Source organism: Drosophila novamexicana, unplaced genomic scaffold, assembly GCF_003285875.2.
Source record: "Drosophila novamexicana strain 15010-1031.04,08,12 unplaced genomic scaffold, DnovRS2.1 tig00000193-arrow-pilon, whole genome shotgun sequence".
NCBI lineage: Eukaryota > Metazoa > Arthropoda > Insecta > Diptera > Drosophilidae > Drosophila > Drosophila novamexicana.
Window position 1 is genome coordinate 5,839,647 of NW_020824787.1, and position 21,760 is coordinate 5,861,406.

Below are 21,760 nucleotides of genomic sequence, written 5' to 3' on the forward strand. Positions count from 1 at the left end.
AGGCTTCCTTTGTGCCTTCTCGGCTGGGCATTGTTTAGCGCTATTCAGGCTGATACCTTGGCTGAATAGATAGAAGAGCAGTGGCAGAAAGAGAGGGGACGTGTGTCGCAAAAAGATGACGACAAGTGCTTTGATTCTTAAGCACAATAGAGCAACAATGATGTCAGTGGGTAATCGGAAATGGTACAAAGTAGACGTAAGACAAGCCTGTAAATAATACCGCCCACAAGTGTTATAAATGAATAGAAAACTGTTATATGGCATGCCTTTCTATATATTCGATCAGTTTCACAGTCTTCGTGAAATTCCATATATAAATAAAAATAATATATTATATAAAAATATTGCCTAAATTATATAGTGTTGCAAAATAAGTCTAATTGAAATTGTTAAGCTAGCTCTAACCTAATTATATCTAACGATAAATCATTCTAGCTGTGGGCCAAAGTCAAAGCACAATATCCTTTGTCCTTTGTCGTGCTCTGCAAAGCAGATATTTTTTGGTAAGAGCTACGCCTATAAATTGCAAGCCCCTTGAGGCACAAGGATAAGAGACTTGGCTTTATTGCTATAATTAATATTGCATTCATTAGGTAAATTAAATTTGCCTGGCCCACGCGCACGCCCACAGCTCAGGGGTAAAATGTCTGCTTAAAATATGCAAGCGATTCGTAGCCAAGAGATCAAACTTCAGAAATATAGAGCCCCTTTGATGCGACTAAAAGCTCTTTTGGCAATGCGAGCAAATACTGACAAATTGGAAATGAGTGACCTGTAGGTAATATTTTATGTAGCTGATGGGTCTGGATTCGGAGCTGGGTGCGGAATGGGTAATTGGTTCCACTCGGTGGAGTGCGCTGCACTTGGACTTTAATCATGCTTATGAGTCGGTCGGGGAAGCTGAGGTTGAGGCTGGGACTGGGACTGCGCCTGGGGCTGGGGCACCAACAAAATGCAATTCGCTTTGTCATGTTGTCGGTGGTCAGCAGCAGCATGTGTAGAAGGTCCGACAGAATTGAGCCAATGGTGACATGGCCAGAGGTGAACGCTGGCATGTTGGCAATGGCAAATGTCGAAATCTGTTGCACCTGCATCTGTTTCGGCACCCTGTATGGTTTTGTGGAGCTGACCTCCTGCTCCTCTTCTCACAGCTCAATGCCATTCACATTTTGCTTTTTGGCATTTGACAGTTTGGACATTTTCTGCTTGCTTTGAGTGCTGACGATGGAACCGGAAGGGAAAATCAAGTGGGGTGCGGCAGAGGAGCCGCAAAAGAAAAACGTCGGTCAATAACATGAAATTCGAACCGTCAATTCGATGCATGCCAAAACACAAGAACCGACCTAAGGGGCCAGCAGAGGCAGCACCAATGACTGTTGATAGGAATGCGAATGAATGCACGAATCGGACAAGTGGCAGAGCCACAATCCAACTGCCCGACTAGCCAATGCCCTGCATGCGGCTTTAGAAGATTCTCAATAATATAATTATCATGCTGGACGACTTACGAAATAAAAGATATATATATTCCGTTTTCAAAAGGGTTCGAAAAATCAATATAAATCAATAATTCGATAAGTTAATCAATGAAATATTCAAGTTTAACTTTATTAAACAGCAAAAAGTACATCGACTAACGAATTTATCGAGCGACAGCTCAAGTATCGATAACATTCATGACAAGGATGCCTCCTTGCTTTTAGAACATTATAAAGATATAGACAGCCTGAAAGATGTGATAGAAAACGGAAATGAAAGGAATTGAAGAACATGAAAATGGGAACTGACAGAGCAGGAGCTTCCTGCTGCGCTTGGATAATTTTTACATTGGCTGCAATTGCACACACATGTAATTCAATAAGAGAAACGTATACGGGGTAGAGGTAGAGCATAGGAGAGGGGCAAAGGAGGGACAGGAGTCGGACAGGGCACCAGATGGCGAATGGAGGCGACAGCGTCAAATATTAACCTTGTCCAGCTGCCGAGCACACACAATAATAAGCAGCATGGCGGGGTGTACTTATGATGCGTTGCCATATCGGGGAAATTTGCTTGATTTGCTTAGCCTTTGGCCGTACAGTGAAGCCATTTACCGTTATGTCAGAAGAATAACGCCACGACAGCGCGTCTCAGTCGGCTGTGCAGCAGCCAGCGACATGAATGCAACTCAAACGTGGCATGTGGGAGATTGGCAGAAGGAATATCCTACAGCAACAAAAGCTGTCAAATGCCCGGCCAAAGTCAACTTCATCTCATGCCCCAAGTGTGCAAACGATGGATGCCGAACTGGATGCATGGATGCAAAACGCACGAGCTACAGCAGCCGGAATGAAAATATCCCCTGCAGGCCTAGCATCCGACTGCTCCAACTGCTGCTGATGCTGCTGATGCTGATCCCTGCAACTGCTGCCAAAGTAGCGCAAAGTTTGATGACGTGTGACATTGAAAGTTAACTGGGAATGGCAGAGCAGGCAGCCAGGCAGCCAGCCAGCCAGCCAGGCAGGCAGGCAGGCGACTGGGATTGGCATTGACTGCTGTGCGCAGCAATTGCCAAAGGCGAAGCAGCCCCCATTAATCGTATTTGTAAAGTGCCGCAATTTGGCTTCTCAATTGCAAGCGATTCGCTTCGAAACGTGGCCCCAACCCAAAAAAAAAGGTGAGAAATTCATAAATCGCTGTGAAGTATGAGAACCAGACACAAATATTAATGCAGTAAAAGATGTGTTAGTGGAATTTAAAACAGTATGTTCAATTATATTGTTACCTATAACTTAATTGGGTAGACTTATATTTCAGAAAAGTCTATGCTTTGAATGTGTTTCATGAATGTTTAAAATAAAAGGCATTTTAAAGTCACGCAAAGTCAAGCATGCCAAGATATCATATATTCATATAAGAGTATGAAAATTCAGCTGCTTCTACATACGTTAAACCTTTCTAACAGTATTCGGCTCTATCATATATCGTAAGGAAATAAAAACGCAACTATCTGTTTATACGTTAAACTTTATAGCATAAATTGAGCAACTGAGTATGGTTTAGTTAAAGCTTGACTTTAACCTCCAGCTATATTTATTTAAAGCAAAAGTAAACAACACTTCCGATGTCGTTTTTGATAAAGCGTTTTGCTTAGATTTTTCGTAAATGATTTTGCTTTTAATAAAAGCGATTTGGTTTTGACATTTACAAAAATTCGGAAAAAATTTCTTTGCATATTTTCTGTCTAAATTAGGGAAATTCCATAGCTCACACTTGGCTCCTGCTCTCAAATGTAGTACTCTTCTTCTTTGCCTTATGCACTGGGGCAATAAATATGTAATCAAGTAGCCGAACAAATAAATTATGATCATAATTCAAAGAGCGCTAATGATGCTTGAATTTCGCAGCAAACCGTCAACAAACAAATAATATGCCATTTTTTCTTTCGCTAAAAATATGACAATGGCAGATAGCACAACAAATAGCAAAAAAAGAAAGTATAAATATAGAAAAAATACATTTTGATATATATGTATTTATATATCAAAATTAATCAGATCGGATACAGAGCGAGAGAAAAAAATACATAATTTATATTCATCGTATTTACATGCCATGTACAGCAGCAGCCGCCTTCGAGGGTAATAAATATGTGCGCCTATGTTAAATTTTGGCTGGCATTGCGTAATAAATATCACATTTTATTGGCCACACGCGAGAGTTCTCAGTCCACACAAGCTGAGAGCTTGGCATAAAGATAAGTCCGTTGGTAATGATGAGAAAATGCGTCGCTTGGCAACCAATGTATACATTTTGGGTTCGTCTGGCTGTCTATTCTCGCATAGCCAAGGTCACTCTAGTGTGCGTGTGTGTGCGGGTGTTTTGTTATATTTTTTCATTCGATTGCCGCTCGTTCCGCCCTGGAGAAACGCGTCGTATGCGCAATTTGCATGTTTCACTGAAGTCTAGACTTGCTACAAAAAGGGAACGATGGCTGACACAGCTTTGGCTGCTGCTGCTGCTGCTGCTGCTTTTGGCCATGTTTTGTCTATTTGATGCTTTTTGTGGGTCAAGCCACAAAATGGCGGCAGCAGCAGCGATGGCGACGATGATTTTATGCCCTTCTTATGTTTTGTTTCGACTGTGGAAGGTTTCTTCAATCTATTTTATGGCAGCGCCACATTCTCATTGTCATTCCTACGACGCTTCATCTTGTTGTTCTTGTTGCTGCAATTTTAACGTCTTTGAAAGCCCGTCAACCACAAGGCCGTTATTTATGTGCATGTGGCTTTGTTTTGTTGCTTTTCAAAATATTTGAAAAGGGTCCTCAGAGAGTTTTATTCTCCCTTTTTTATTTTTGATAGCTCACTGATTCAAGACGCGTAAAAAATGGCATTTTCAATGAGAAAAAAGGAATGTTAATGTCGACTTGTTACACATAATTCCAAAATTATGGCGAAATCATGCGAATGGGTTCGCGTCAAGGCGACAGCTGCAGTCAGAAATGTGTTGGGCCAATATTAAAATGGATGTTACATTTTGGATGAAGAAAAAAGCTGTAAAATGTAAAAAAGTAAAAGAATAATATAAATTTTTTCAGTCTGATGACTTTTACAAATTTTGTTATAAAACAGGCCGAGAAATCTCACAGCATACATATAAATCTATTTCATATAAGTTAACTTTATAAATGAAATAAACTAATTAAATTGTATTCAATAATTTGATGGTAATTCGAATTACCGCAACGCATATTCAAAACATTTTGGTAGCAAACTAAAAACAAAGAAATCTTTATTTTATATGTGGATACATAATAGGGATAGAAATACGCTTAAATTAAACCGGGTGTTGTGTGTCCTAATGATAACTAGGCAAATCAGGCAAATGCATTGACCAAATATGCAATGAGGCATTTGATGGCCGGCCATAGTTTGAATTATCTGCGGTTTGGGATGCTGTCAGGCTCAAAATGATTCGCGGTTGCATCTCTTGTGCGGCTCGTTGCACTCATGAATAAATCGCCAAACAAATTCCGAACACAATTCAATCGACGGCACATTTAACATAGCCGCCAAATTGTGCATTTATTTAATTTTTTGTTTGTCAAAATTTGCATTAAACAACGAATATGTACACACTTTGCATATGCAACTATTGAGCGGATTTTGGACGCCTCAAATAATAGATGAAATTGCAATTCATTAAAATACTCAAATATTGGAAATAATCAGTTTTATTGCCAAACATAAATTTTGGCCATCACATGAAACATGAGTTCGAGTGTGGCGAGAAATTCCCTCTTATATGTATAACACACACATATATAAGGAAACCGGATTTAATAATAGCTTCCGAATGCACAGAAAATATGAAATAATATAAATGTCCCAAAATTCAAGACTAAATCTCAAAGAAGTCAATCGCAAGAAATCCCTATTAGATTTTGATTGCTCGGTTAAATGTACTCGTTAGTGCTGATATTACGTTGCATTTAAGTCGCTAAGTAAAAATAAACTGAGCGTAACAGCAGCAGCATCAACAACAACAACAACAACTACAGCAACGCAGCTAAATGCGCAACAACAACAAAACATGTGCAAAGCAGTGAAAATCCTGCGTAATCGTTGCATACGCCAAATGCACTGCTTGCAGGCAGTACAACAACAACAACAGCTAGCACTAACACGCTGCCGTGTGGAAAATATTTATGAGCTTGGTTTTTACGCCAAATGCATTCTATAAAATGTTCTCACTCTCTGTCTCGCTCGCTGTATCTCTTGCCCTCTTCCCCTTATCACCGCTGCTTGTGCTTTGCGCTATCGCAATTTACCTCAACGTTTTCGTAAGCGCGTAAATATCATTGGCGCTAGTGCATTTCCGTGTGTGCGTGTGCGAGTGTGTGTGTGTGTGTGTGTGTGTGTGTTAAGCAGTGCGTTAAAGTGTTTATGTGTTTGTTTACGTGCGTGCATGCGTGTGTGTGGGCTTGTGTGTGCTCTGTCGCAGGCAAGTTATTTTTTTTGCACTTTACGCTTTTTGGCACTCAACGCAGTTGCTGTTGCTGTCGCTGTCGCAATCATTGCCACCTGCCGCGCTTTCACACTCATTCTCGCTATCTCCCTCTCTGTATCTCCCAACTGCATGGCCCCTTCCACTCATATGCTAATTTCGCTCAGCACATTTTATATTTATACGCCGCTGACAACAACAGGCTACAAAACTGCAGCCAACTTAACTGCGCGAACCGCAGGGTTGTCAGCGCTCGTTTCGTTTGAAGTGTTGCCTTTTGCTGTTGTTGCTGCTGTTGTCATAATTAAAACGCGCTACATAATTGCCAAACAATGGCACTGCCGGAGTCTGTGTGTGTGTGCGTGTGCACAGGTCTCCCTGCCTCTAGGCTGGGCTCTGCTGCAGGCCCGTTGCCTCGGCTGGGTTCATGGCAATCACGACCATTTATTCGACTGCCTAACAAAGTGGACAATGTGCACTTTTTTCCAGCCCTGTTTGCATTGGCCAGGCCATCAACCAGCACACATACACACACACACACACACACACACACTGATGCGCAGCTCTTGGATGCAACAGAACGCGCAACAAAATGTTTCCACAATTCGGACGTAATTGGATAACGTTGCATGGCAGTGCGCCAGCAGAACCCTTTACATTGTTGCACAGATTGTCACATATGAGCAACTACACGTGCATACGGTATACCGTTAGAATGAAAGTAGTAGAAAATAAAAAATGAAAATATTAAGAAAATATTATAGACACTATTTAAATGGAAAGCTAAAACTCTTTTTTAATAGAGTTAACATTTAGAAAAAATTAAAATCCAAAAGTTTGATAGACTAGATATGTATTATTTCCTATCATTCCGAAACTCTGAAAAACTAAAATAAACTTAATAGGAAAATGCTTATTAGTTAGGCTTCATGTACATTTCAAGACAAATATTATTTTTCTGTAACATCTATATTGCTGTAAAAGTAGAGCAAGTTTTATACGATTAACATATTGAATACAACTACAATCTTATAAAAAGTTTATTTAAAAAAACGATGAGATAATGAGTGAAATTTGGTTTCACTACTCTGTGTTGTAAATAATAGCTTAACAAAACTGAAATACACACAAACACACATTTATAAGAAAGTTACAATGACCAAGTAGGCTTTTGTTACTTCAGCCTAGATAATAAAATGCTTCTATCGTCTAGCTTCACTCTTCGCTGAGCTGATCAGAGTAAACAAGTTGACGCGCTCAATAACTAAAATAATAACAAATAAAACTAGTGTTATTTAATTGTGTACGATATTATACTGAATATTCCAATAAATGTAATCAAAATACATCATATTCCTTCTATACACAAACTTTTGGAACAGACTTAACACATTATTTTATTTACATACACATTTTTTGTACATTAGCTATATTATACAAAATATATGTATATATGCTCATAGATATTAAATTCTTTAGCTATGCACAATTATAAAAAAAAAATTTAAATGAATTTATATTGAACATTCATTTCATAGCAAAAAATTGATTTATTTAAATACAGCTAATATTCAGCTTTATATATGTTTTTCTCTATATCCTTTCACTAAATACCTAAGTGCATATATTAAAAAAATAACCTGCTTATTGCAAATTACATACTTTGCTCTTTGAGCTGAAAGTTGCAACAAGAAAGTAAATGCATCGCAAAAAGGGTATCTTAATATTATGACAACTACTTGACATTGCCGGAACTTTGCAACAGCAAAGTTCACTTTAAACCGCATCATTTGGCCCGGTGCCCTTCCCCTTGCCACTCCCCCTTTCCCTTTTGCACCGCCCTCTTTTCATCAGTTCTTAGATCCACCTTGTTGCCAATTTGCGTTACCCTATGCAAAAGTTGACTACATATTTATTTTAAATTTTCCGCTCTTTTTGCTGCATTCAACCCAAAATCGCCGGAAGTTTCGATAAGGTTGCCTTTGCCCCACATTGGGGCGGGTTGCTTATGGGTGGCTGCGGTTTTCTAGGTGGTTTCCAGCTTGGCTTCGATTGCCTCATTCTCTTTTTGCCTCATGACACGGCAGCCATAAAATATTCGGCCAAAGTGCACTCACACATGCATACATACGCCCGCACACACACATATACTCGCACATATATACATTCACACGGCCGCACTCACGTAGTTGTGGTTTCAATAATCAATGAGTTGATTTTATGAAATTTCTGTTTACCTCACTTGCCTAGCCCCAACACCCCAGCGCTGCGCAATATTTTTGGCTTAAAACACACATACATATACGCACACACACACACACGTGCTCGTTAAGCTCACTCGCGTGTGTGCAAAATTTTATTAACGAGAATTTTGAAATTTTTTGCATAAATTTTTGCATTACGGAGTTTTTACAGCAGCCAAAAGCAAAGCAACGTGGCCCCGGACGAAGCGTGTTGATTGCGGCTCAAAGGTCAAATGAATTTTAATTAATATTTTAATTAATAAAATCGCCAGCTTGCTTATCCGGTCCCCCGTTTCCCTTCTGTTTCACTTTTTGCTGCTGAACATGCCAAAATTGATTTTCAGATTGATTTGCAGACTTAGTTAATATCCAATTATAATTCCTTATTTTCTTTCTTTTTTCCAGAAATACCGTATTTAATTTAAGCATACATGATCTCGCGGAACAGCAACGTCTTGTGTGGACGTCGCCGGAGGATGATACCAAAATGTGTCTCGTTAAGGGCAAAGATGAGGTAAGTACGGTTAACCATATAATAACTACTACTTAATCAGTAAAAGAAAAGTTATAATTTTAACTTGGGTTAGGTATTAAAATATTTGCTTTGCCTCAAATTAAATTAATACTCGAATACACTTGCCGAGGATAAGAGTGAGATAAAGGTTTTTTTTATATTCCCCGCTGCTATAAAAATAAAAAAGTCATGAGTTCGGGAATACCCTTCGGCTATTCTTGCCTTGAGTTATTTTTGAGTGTCGCCCTGCTATGCGATTCTCATGAATAAACCTTTCGGCTGTTTCTGCCTCATTATATTTTTATGTGTCGCGTTACTATGTGGTTCTCATGAATTAAAGTTATTATAGGTATTAGATAACACAGAAAGTTGTTTTGGCAATCTGAGAAGCTTATAGATATATTTTGTCTTCATATACCTGTGCGTGTATGGATATATAATTTTACTCATGCAATTTTATATATAGGTATATATCTAAATATTATGTGGGTTGAGTTTTCTTTTATGCTAAACTCTTCCATCTTAGGCTTTAAATAATTTTGATCATCTTTATAGCATTTGGCTGTATGGTAATTTCCATTTTCATTGCAATTTGTATTTTGGTTGCGATTTTAGTAGTTGTTGTAGTTGCTGTTGCTGAAGTTGTTTTGGGCCAATGCTTTCGTTGCGGCAACAACTTTGCGGAAAGGCAAAAACAAAAAACAAAAAAAAAGAAAACAAAGCAATAAAATGTTTTCCGCCCTCGCAAGTTTTATCGCGCGCTACAAATGTGAGCCAGAGCTGCAGCTGTAGGGAAATTGATTAATGCAACTTTTTTTCTTTTCTTTTGTTTTTGTGGCCTGGCTGGGAAATCGAAATAAATTTATTGTTAGCATTTCGGTCCAGCGCAGTTGACCCATTAAGAAAAGTGCCAAACGGGCAGCAGAGGGGCAGGCGAAGAGTGGAAGAGAAGTCTGAGTCTGAGCATAAAAAAGCAGCAAAGTCAACTTGGTTAGTGTACAAAAAAATAAGGCAAACATTTTCGAACTTAATTTGGTATTGGTAAACGCAGCTGCTGCTGCTACTTTTTGTGCTGCTGTTGCTGTTGCGCCTTCCGTTTCCGGTCAAGTAAACAAAATGGCGCACACCGCAAGGAGAAATGAAGGACGCGCCAACCCCCAACCGTTGCATGCTCAAGTGCACTTCAGGCATTGCTGACGCTGACGTAATTAAGCAACACTTGTTAGGGGTCTGCCTTAAAGGGGGCGTGCCACACACACACACACACACACACGCACACAAACACAGTTAGCTTTGCAAGCGCAACAACTAGAAGCAGGTGCAATTTGTTGAACTCAATTTGCTTCTCTTGACTTGCCCCCAACTAGTTATTTATAGCGTCAAGTTGGCCAAAGAAAAGAATTAACCTTTTGTTTCTTTTCCAAAACCCAAAACGGGGTGGCAATGCGACTAACAGCCACCCCTTTGCTCCCATCGCCCCTCGCCCAGCAGTCTGTGTGAATTGCGTGCATGGCCGTCATTTTTACAAAGGTTGCGCCCCTTGCCAAAAATAAGAAAAGTGTAAAAATGCAAAACTAAATGGCAATAGTTTCCATATTATATGCACTAATGAAAAGTTCAAATTTACAATTTTAATTAGCTGACATTTCGCTAATGTGCGCAGCCCGCTAATAGAGATAATAATCGCCAGCGGACGGGCGAGCGCCTAAAAGCCCGCTACACTTTATGGCCTGCAATGCAATTAGGGCGCGGAAAAATGCAAACAACTCACGCGATTCCTTTTATCTCCACCAATTAAATACGCTTGCATATAAAAAGAAACCCAGAAACGAATGGGCGAAATATTTGAGTATCAAGTAAGCGTACCTTGAGAAATAAAACTTGTTATATGAGAAAGTGGTGCGTTTTGCCCAACTCTCAAATATATTCTGCGACAAAAAGCTGGGCCTATGTTAACTGAGAGACTAACTTACATATAGATAAAAGGGAAAATAGGCAATCGATTGATACTGATCATGAATGTATATACTTTAAAGCATATATTTTCACTTAAATCAACACAAGACACAACAAAACAAACATTTCTTTTGTTCAAACCGAACCCATTTGTTCAATTCATTGCATTTTTATAGTCTAGATATTTACAAATTTGTGTTGAAATAAATTTTAAACAAATCGAAACTTTAAGCTCTCATCAGCTTAAGCCTTGTTCCATGCCAAACACAAACAAACAAACAAACGCAAAACTTTTCTCATTTGCGCTGCATATTTTAAGGCCAATTGTGCCAAACAGGAAAAAATTCATGGCTGATAAATTTGTTGAGCGCTTTTTGTTTGTTGTATTCTTCTTTATTTTTTTTACAAGGCCTGGAAAAAATGTATTTTAATAACGCGCCCCAAAATGGCCGCCACGTGTTATCCTTTTTGCTTCCCTTTCTGTCATAATGGCGGCCATTTTATGAACACTGCGATGCCGGATGCGGCAAAATTGGGCAACAAAACGGGTAACTTTTGCACACACACATACATTGACGCGATTATAACGGCATCGATAAGCACACATACATGTGCACAAAAGATTTTTGTACATTTTTAATTGATTTATTATTTGCCATAATGTTTTATTCAAACTGCGTAAACAGCAGTAAAATAAATATTAAAAAAAAAAAACCACTCGTCAACTCAACAGGCATCCACCTGCCATCCCAGGCCACGCCCCATTTAGGACCCGTGCGAATGATAAAATGAGCATTCACCTGCTTCCGGTTAAAAAATATAATAAAAATGCCAACAACAAAATGAACATTAAAAGCGGTCAGCCGAATACAACAATCCACTCTACAGGGGCCTGTGTGGGTGTAAGTAGGTGTGTGTGAGTGTGTGAGTGTATGCATACGCTGCGAATTAATTAATAAAAGCAAGTTAAAATATTTGATTAAATTGTTGAAGTCAAATATTAACGCCCGACCGTTCATGCAAAAAAAAATATTTGCAGACAAACTTTGCAAGCGGCAAAATATTTCCCCACGAAATTCCATGTGGGTTATGCAAGGATCGCGCTGGAGTTGTAAATTAAAAAAGCCAGCATGAATATACCCTGTAAAGGGAATAAATTAAAGCGGAGATTCTATTGAGAATTTATCGGAGCAGAGTATTAAATGAGATCCCATTTAAACTTATTACAAAACAAATGGATATCGAAAGATTGCGCTGGATTTATAAATGAAAAAAGACAGCGAGCTTCAAAAGATGCTTAGAGAATTTATCGCTGCAGAGTAGGTAATGAGATCTGACTCAAATTTAGCATAGCCATAGCCAATCGCCCTCCAATTGCTCAACTAGCTTTAAGTATACAAAAGTATTTTAATATTGTTACTTTTATGGTTGTTACAATTCAAGGAACACTGACCACTATGATCTTCCATTGAAACAATATCCATTACTTATTCTGTACCTCAAGCCTTTGCAATTCGAATTTTATTTAATTTATGTTACCTACACAAAACTAAAATCAATCATAAAACCAAAAAAAAAGGAAGACACTTGTGAGGTACGAAAAAGAAAATTCCATTCCCTTTATTGTTTTGGCTTAGGGTTTTATTCTTTTTCGGGCTTCGTACAAATTAAAGACAAACAGACGATTAATTTTGAATGCCAGGCGAAATTTGGTCAGGCCTTGGGCAGAAAAGGGACAAAAACCAAACGTAAACAACACTAAAATGGGCGTGGCGAGGTCAACAGATGAACAACGCCGGAGAGGCCGTCGAACAGGGGAGGAGGAAGAGGAGTGAGGGGAGTACTGTTTTGGCCAGCTGGCTGGTTGAACGACTTTCGCAGAATTAATGAAATTCCGAATGCCAGAGCAAAATGTCAAAATGAAATGAGTGATTTGTACGGGGATGTACGCATTTGAATGGGCGACCACCGCATGCCACACCCCCCATTCCGCCCAATTCCACGGTCCGACCGACCAACTGCCAACAACAAGTGAGATAAATGAGTGTGCGATAGTTGGATAGATGGACGCATAGATATATAGAGGTATTGAAACAGGCAGCGACACCAAAATGCCAAAGTACTTTTGCGGTCGGCTACTCGGAGTCGCATCCCTGATGCCCTGACAGAAGGATGATGTCTGTATTGATGTAGGTTCAATCGTGGATGTGCATGAGGAGGTAGAGATGGAGTTGGCTGTGAATGTCGAAAGTGTTGGCCACCTGTGCATAAATTAAAAGCACTTCCGCACTCAAAATGAACAATAGCCGTCCGGTCAGTGCTGAGCTTCAATACAAATGAATGGTATTTCACACAGAGAGGTGTGAGAGAGAGAGAGATAGAGAGAGAGCGGAAAATAGAGAAAGAGTAAAAGCATGGCACTCATATGCTATGCTGTGCTTCTTCAACAAAAACAATTCAGCATTTAGTCAATCGTTAAATGGTTCGCAAACCACATCGAGACAACCCCCAAAGAATTCTCAGAGTATTTCCAATCCATTTCACAAAACCTTGGTCAAATAAAAGCGACCCAGCTCATTACCAAATAAATATTTTAGATGTTATTATTAAAGAGCTTAAATATTAAATGAATAATAATAAAGTTACTCTTTTTTTATTCATCGACCATAAAAATTGATCTTAGAACTGCAAAAAGCCAAAGTAAAAATAAAAATAAATAAATATTATTAATACTCCTCGCAAACAGACTTGAGCTTTAAATATGTGCCGTAAGCACTGAGAATTAAGTACTTCATTGCATAAGTCGACTTGAAGCCAACTAATTTGATGTTTCAGGAGTTGATATCTATTGTTAACTTTGTGAAACTCCTTTGACTATATGTATCTATGGAAATCCCCAATAATTGTATATATGCACATCACATACTTAATAGATTATAATAAAATAAAGTATAAAATATTATTCAATATTTTATATAATATAATTTTCTCACAATTGAAAACGAGTGCCAAGGAAGAAGTGCAAAGTGTCTGGCTGTTTAAACGCACAATTTTCGCTTTTATTAAAGCTTTAGAGAATCGTAACGATCAACATATTCTCCTATTAATGTTCAAATTTAATTGGCACGCCCACAGTGTGCCTTCATCGTAATGGACTACATGGAGACGTACAGAGAAATATTTATTAACTTGGAATGTCTTGTCACAGCATGAAATTGAGACATTTCATTATCAGTACAAAGCAGCTTTGCTTGCGCACTTGCCAAATGCTCAGTTGCAGACAATGGGCATGCTCATGACATTTAAATATGTGACAAGCTGGCCAAAAGCCATTAAGCAAAACCTTTCAAGCAGCAGCCACAAGATGGACACGAACAATAGCACAAGCCCATTTCAAATGGCCCAAATATTTAGAAAATGTTGTTATCCGTTTGCCCCAAAGCAGCTGCAATTGTTTTTCTTGTGATTGTTGTTCTTGTTGTTGTTGTTGTTGTTGTTGTAGTCTGTCTTTCATTTTTCATTTCTCAGTAAAAATTATAAAATGAAAATCGTTTGCATTTGCTTTGAGTTTTGCGCAACTCATTTGCCTCATTTGCTACAACGAACCGAAAACTTGTTGGCCGCAACTCCCAACACGTCTTGGTCTGTGTCTCTGTGTTTGCGTATCATTAACAGAATTGCTGTCTACCTGCAGGCGCTGTACCGAGCAGAACTCGATTCGAGCTCGAGCGTGGTTAAAACCGTAAACATATGTCCTGGAAATTGATGGCCTTCGTTCGAGCAGTATGGCAATGGCAAATTTGTGAAATTTTCAGAAAACGTTTGCTTGTAAAATTGCACAGACCACGCCCAGTGCGACCGCCTGCTCTTGAGGCTGGCCAACAAATTTTGCATTGTCAACGTGATTAATGTCAAATTTACTTTATTTGATTTCTCTGCCAGATTATGTCACAACTCTCCCTTGAATGTCTCACAGCATATTTCTCGGGCAAACTGTGAACAAAGAGCCTCAGAATATTAAAATATTTATGCCAAACCAAAAACTTATAAGCAGTCACCTATGTTGAAGGATTTCGCATGCAATTTGATAGTTTGCTTTTAGCCGCAATATTCTGGCCAAATTAAATAAATTTGACATGATTTATGCGCCGACAATTCAAAAATAAATTAAATCAAATGAAGCTTTGCCAAATTACGCGCATATTAGAAGCGAAATATAAAAATAGTTTGGTTCGCTTTGCCGAATACCCTGCAGACAGACTAAGGTAGTTCTATGTAGCTATGTAAATATATGTTTCATATACTTTTTAAAAAGGACTAAGAATGTTATATATCAGAATTAATTTGTTCGATCTCTGTATGCTTTACAATCTGTGCACAGTTTGTTTTGTAGCATAATATTAAAGTGGTCTAACTAATCTCCTCTAAACAATTTGTGAGTATAAAAAAACAGAAAGTTTGCGAAAAACAATAAACGGCAGCCATAACTTTCAAAACAGAGAATTAATAAATTGTGCGCTTAATTGCATTCAACTCGTTCAGCAGACATTGAAATAGTCTCTTTATATACAGTACAGTCTCTAGTATGCGTGGTGGATGCGTAGTGTCGCTGTCATGTTCGTGTTAATTACAACGGCAATAATGTAAAGTACAACAAAAGTAGAAGTGACAAAGCCCCCAACCCAACCGGCCCACCCAACACACCCGCCACGCCACGCTGGCCGCATGCCTGTGTAATTGTTGTAAAATGTGTTTTGTTAATTTATTTAAATTTATGTTCAAATGCTGCACAGCAGCAGCAACAACAATAACAACTAAGCACATAACTAACAGCCTGGCAACAACAAACCGCAAAGCCAACAATAACAACAACAACAACAGCAAGAACAGCAACAACAAGAGAAGCCATGGCAGCAGCTACAACAACTCCACAAAGCCAACAGTTTAAATATTTAAAACAATAAACAAAATGAAATGGAATATGTTGTTCGTTTTCACCATTTTGCAATTTCCCAAGGCGCTGCGAGCAAAAATTATGAAACTAGTTGAAAGAATTTTACAAAATTAGATAATAAAATGCATAGTTGGGCACTCGTTCATATGAAAGGGTATATGTATGCATATATATATATATTTGGAAGCTGTATTTAAAATATACATAAAGAAAATATTCAACACAATATCAAATTATATCAAGGTGAAGGTCTGAATTATCTCAATTAAATGAAAATCATAAATTTGTAGCTTACATTTTTATAAAACCATTAAGCGAAATTCGAAATATGTGAACTAAAACGTTTTATTAATTTTTATTTTCGTTTAAATTAAAATTGTTTTAAACTAGAAATTACAACAGTTTTTTTTGTACTGTACCGGAAATTGTATATATATTTTTGGGATCATTTGAGCTAGCAGCGAGGTGTAATATCCGTTAGCATTTCCCAGCACAATTCTTCACATTATTGGCCTCAATTTTCCAGGCTAAAAGCCAACGGAAAATGTGGTTAGCACTTCGTTATGGGGGATAGTTGTTCGGCTGTAGATAGGCGCAGATACAATCAGGACAATGCAAATGTTGCGGCCGAGTACGCGGTGCGTGCGGTGCCAAAGACTGAAACGGGCGTACACTAAATGTGCTGCACACTGGGCTGCAGTTTGTTGACAAAACGACACGAGCTATGCAAATTGTGAAAATTAGTAGGCAAACAAACAAAATGTTTAAATATTTTAGCAGAGGCAGAGCGAGAAACAGCCAGAAAGAGACGGAGAGAGAGGGAGAAAGGGAGGAAGCGCAACTAGGCAAATGGAAAATGTTGTCCGCTTGTTGAGTTTGCAATGGGGGAAAAATTCAAATGATTTGTCATGTCACAGTACAGTGCACTTCCGGTGTGGCGCAAAAGGGGCGTGCCACTTTTCCGTAGCTGGCAAAAGTTGTGCATGCTTTTTGCCCACCCACCCCCTCCACCATCGTTTGGGCGCACGCTGCGTATGCGTATTTTGTGCAGCAGTGAAAAAGTGCATGGCAAATGGAAGCGCCGCACAACGTTTCCATTGCCTTTTAATATTTATTGAGTTGCAAGTTAGTTAGTCTCTGCGAGACCCAAACAAACCCACCTGTCCCCAACGGCCCAGCTGACTGCCGTTTAAGTGTATTTGTTACGCATTAAATATTTCAATTTGCAAAACATTTATGCAAAACATACCAGGCACACACAGATGACACACTTTGGCAGGATCTGTTCGGGCCTCGTTAGGCCAAAAGTGCAGAGCAGACTTCGTGCATATTCAGGCCAAATGGCAAACGGAAGTACATGTTTTTGATGAACATATGCATATGCTAGCACTTGCTGCATCTTCTTCATTTGGTATTTCCACGACCGTTTCCCATTTTCCATTTTCCATCTGCCATTTGCAGCTGAAATTTGTGCATCGCATGCAATTGCACACAGAATGTCAAGCAACAGTTTCTCTGCGTATTGTTGTCAAGTACACTTTTTCTCTTAAAACTTAACAAATGACTGCAGTCAATTGGGAATTAAATGAGTTTGGTTTTGTGGGCATTGTAAATTAAAGTGAGCCATGTTCAGTGTAATAAAATATTGTTTATATGATGTCCCTGTCAGGTTCGATCGAAAATTAAAATTAAAAATTGTATGTCCATATAACTAGAAAACATTTTAAGCAAATTAATTACCATGACAAATAGCTTTTTAGTTTTTCAACTTTATTATTTGGGTTTATTTCTGTTAATTTATTATTATAAAAGGAGAATTAACAATTAAAAAAGTCGAATCTCCAAGCACAGATTTATCCTTACCATTTACTCGCAACTATTTCAACACTCGGCATACAACATTTAATAGCATTTAATAATATTTAATAGTCAGTTTTATACCCTTGTAGAGGTTATTAAAATCAAATGGGAAACGCATAGAAGGAGACGTCTCCAACACCATAAAGTATATAGATTCTAGATCGGAAGTATATATATTCTAGATTTAAATATTTTAAGAGAGTAGAAACAACTTTTCATGCATTCGTTCTGGTTACATTTTTAGGAGGCCTGCCAGAACTACATTCGGATCATGGTTGTGCCCTCGCCGGGTCGCCTGTTCGTCTGCGGCACCAACTCGTTCCGGCCCATGTGCAACACGTACGTCATCAACGACAGCAACTACACGCTGGAGGCCACCAAGAACGGTCAGGCGGTGTGCCCGTATGATCCGCGCCACAACTCCACCTCCGTGCTGGCGGGTAAGTGGCCATTTTACGGTTATACAAACCCCAAAAGCCCCCTTTTACCATTATTTATTTTTTGCACCACAGTTATATAGGGAGTATGAATCGTTATCGGTATTTGCAAAAAAATGCAATTACCCAGGGCAAATGGCATATACGAATGCAACTACGAATACGAATACGAGTACCCGCATTCAATTTCATTCACATAAGATTTTTTTTTTGTTGCTATTTGCACACAAATCGGATATAAATTGTCATTCCTCATGCAATGCGCCGCAAAAGTATTTGAATGCCCCACCGCTCACTCTCCACCACCTCAACCACCCACTCTCCAGCACTGCCCTGCCCCTCCCCCACCCCCCACCCCTGGCCAGACTACTGTTTATAACGCTGACTTCTTTGAGTGATGTGTGTGATAAATTTCGCATTTCGCAGTGTTATTGTTTGACGGCAGCGCTCTGAATAATGTGTTGATGTGAAAATATATTTCCAAAATAATATATATATTTTATTATACTTTTCTTTTATAATGCGGGTTTTCCGTTTGGCTCTGAGCGCTGCTTTCCTGTTGGGGCTTTGAATTTGTTTCGCGTGTGCCCGGCTGACGTTGATTTTGTTGTTTGTTTGAAATTTGATTGCAAATTTCTGACAGTGTTTGTCGTAGTTTTGTTTCGCTGACAAATCGATGGGCGTGGCACATTTGACATGTAGTCAGCCGGGTTGGCAGTCGACAAAACGCTTTATTTTAAATTGAAATGTGAACTCAATTCGTGTTTTTACATAAAGTTCAATTGGAAGACAAACCGATATACTGATCAGGTTATCTATTATCGGCATTTTCTTGAAATTAAAAAAGCCACAATTTGTTGATCAAATTGAGCGGGATATGTTCCATCTAATCCATTGCCAGCTTTATATACTCGCATTCAGCGATCGCTATTGCTATCAATACAATTGTCGATATTTCCATTTATTATATGAAAAAAGTAGAATAAGTAATCAGCTTTCATACTTAAACATAAAGTTTACCCCATGTTTTACGATATTATCGATTATAGATGATAGCTTTGAAGGTTCAGGGTTTACAGATGAGATTTATTTTAGATTTAGTTGCATAGATTTGCAATTCTTGAATTTCAGAACCTAAACCGTTTGTGTATTATTTATGAGCTCGACTACTATTTGTATAATATGTTGTTATTCCAAAAAAAACAGTCGATAAACATGCAATTTAGACAGCTAAATATGCCACGCCATAAACGAAGCTCTGCCTTTTTTTGTCGTCCTTGGCTCCTTGCCACACCTAAGACCCCATCACGACAATCTGTTCGGTTACTCTCGGCTTGTGATAATATTTCCACTTGGCGCCCATAAATTGACGCTATTCGCGGGCTGTTGCTGTTTCACAAGTTTCACAACGTGATTTGTTTGCATTTCATTGTCTACACACAAGTTAAAGGTGTGCATATGTGTGTATGGGTGTGTGCGTGTGTATTGGTGTGTGTAGGTGCTACCAAAAACTTTTGCGGCAAAGCAAACAAAACTGCGCCAAACACAAGCTGGCGGCTCTTGTGCCATAATATCGATAAACGTTTATAACTAACTTCAAAGTGTTTGTGGTCATGTGTGCGAGATAAATATGTATATATATATATGTGTGTTCATGTGTGTGTCAGTGTGTGTGTGGGTGTCTTTGGGAGGCTAAGTGTTGCGGCAAACTTCCGGCGGATGCAACCAACATCTGTGCCACATCCATTGCGGCTGCTTACTATGTGGGTCATAAGAGTTTATCATCAACAAGCTGCCGCATCCGGCGTCCTGGCCAACCTGAAGCCAGGCAGTCAGCAGCCGTCGTCAGTTGCCACTTTTCTTTATGGGCCAACTCCATTTTGTTTATTTTATATATATATACGTATATATATATTCGTTTTTGTTCTTATTTTGCACATTGATTGCGCTTTATGGTGCTAATATTAAAACGACATTTTTACATATTGGTGGTGCTTGTCGCTTGCCATTTTGTTGCTGTCGATTTATCGCCAGGATTTGGATATTTAACAGGCGACAGGATGTGAAGCGGGCCACCATGTTGTTTAGATTACAAATTGGCCGGGGCAGGGCCAAAAAAAAAAGAACTGCCAAAAAAAATAATGTAAAAAGCAGCTAAACTGAAAATGTTATCAATTCAGTTTCATTCGTGACAGTGGGCGTTGTGGCTGGTGGGCGTGGTACTTGATGAACTTTCTTCTTTTTTTTTTTTTGGCTTTTTTGGTAACAACTTTGTTCACAGGTTCACTTTTTTCGTTTTCGTTTTTTTTGTTATATATTCGTTGTTGTGGCAGTTTTTCTAACGCTGGGCGAAAAGTTCGTGGACAACATTTTTGTGCCAATTTCGTTGTAAAAATATTTTTGTAACCATGATGAAGTTTTCAATTGGTTTCGCCACCAATACTACAGCGGAACGTCATCCAGGCTGGTGCCGTGTGGCAGCAGGAGCAGCATGGGCAGCACTTGGATACTCGGGCAATCGGCCATTCAACCGTGCTGCCATTCGCCCCGGCACGGTTTCAATATGGCGGAAGGAACCTATTTTTGTTCGATTTAAAAGTGCATGTGAAATAAATTTCAATCGCAGGACCTAATACAAAACTTTGCCAATAAAAAAATTAAGCCAAACTTTTTTTTCGCCTCTCTGCTCTTTTTTTATATTTTGTCAGCCAGCTGCGAGGCCTTGGCAGCAGAGAAATGTAGATTGGATTGGAGATTGGTTAAGCGAATGAATTGACAATTTGTCCGTCTTTGTCATTTAATTGGCTTAATGGTTTCATTGAGACACGTGGGCAGTGATATTGAATTATTGATAGGTCGAAATAACATTCGACTCTAGTTAACCTGAAGTATGTGACGAAATATGGTAAAAGGCTATGGTTTATATTTAACTAATCAGCCTTTATTATATTTGCAGCGGCCTCTGGCTTTAAGCAAAACTTAAAGAAGATCAACCAGTTGATATGTTTCTATAAATCATTCCGTACTCTCTGAATGAATCAAGAACCCGAAAGTAGTTTTTCCTGCTACTCTTTAAAAGCATTTAAAACAGATCCAAGAAGTTTCCACAGTTCTTTAGCATGTCAAGCATATATACGTACATATATAGTTTGTGACCTGAATATTAAATAAAAATATTTATTAAAAACATAACTGCGGGATTGACTCCCATTTTTGGTCTGCCCGTTTCAGTGGCACTTGAAAATATGGCTTAAATGCCTTACCAATTCGCGCATCACGCCTCAGAAAACAATGCGAACAATAGTAATAAATAATTTATAAGTGCGCATTTGCCACATTAATCACGAGCCGACGCTGCCGCCTGGAAATGCGAGAGGCAAAAACAAAAAGCTGCGAAAAGAGCTATAGGGTAAATCCCTTGGTAAAAAGTTTGCCCGCTCCAAAGCCGACGCATATTAATTTCGGCACAACCTTCTACGCCGTGCCACGACCTACCAGCTCGTCCATGCTCAGCCCCTTTTCCGCTGGGTGCGCTGGAAGGAGACCGCCGAAGCGTACAAATTGCCATCACTTGCGTTCAATTTTAGACTTTTCCAAGCAAATGCACAGACGCGATTAAAACGCTGACGAATGGCGACATGAACGGCAGGGAGGCGGCTGGAGGCGCGGCAATGGCCGAAAAATGTCAAGGGCCAGGAGCACAGCGCCTGGACAAGGCTGCGTTCGCTCTGTCTGCAAACCCATTTGCATATTGTGTGCCTACAACAACAGCCACAAGAAAAGAACAAAAAAAAAACTGAGTTGGTCC

At 39.0% G+C, this 21,760-nt stretch overlaps 1 protein-coding gene across 1 annotated transcript in view; it reads left to right on the forward strand.

Annotated features, from left to right (window-relative positions):
• The window catches only part of LOC115758984 (semaphorin-1A), a 176,419-nt gene that overhangs the window by 120,047 nt on the left and 34,612 nt on the right, over positions 1–21,760 (forward strand). Inside the window, 2 exon segments of the mRNA XM_030699787.1 lie at positions 8,637–8,745; positions 17,760–17,955. Of these exon segments, the coding sequence (XP_030555647.1) occupies positions 8,637–8,745; positions 17,760–17,955 (305 nt within the window).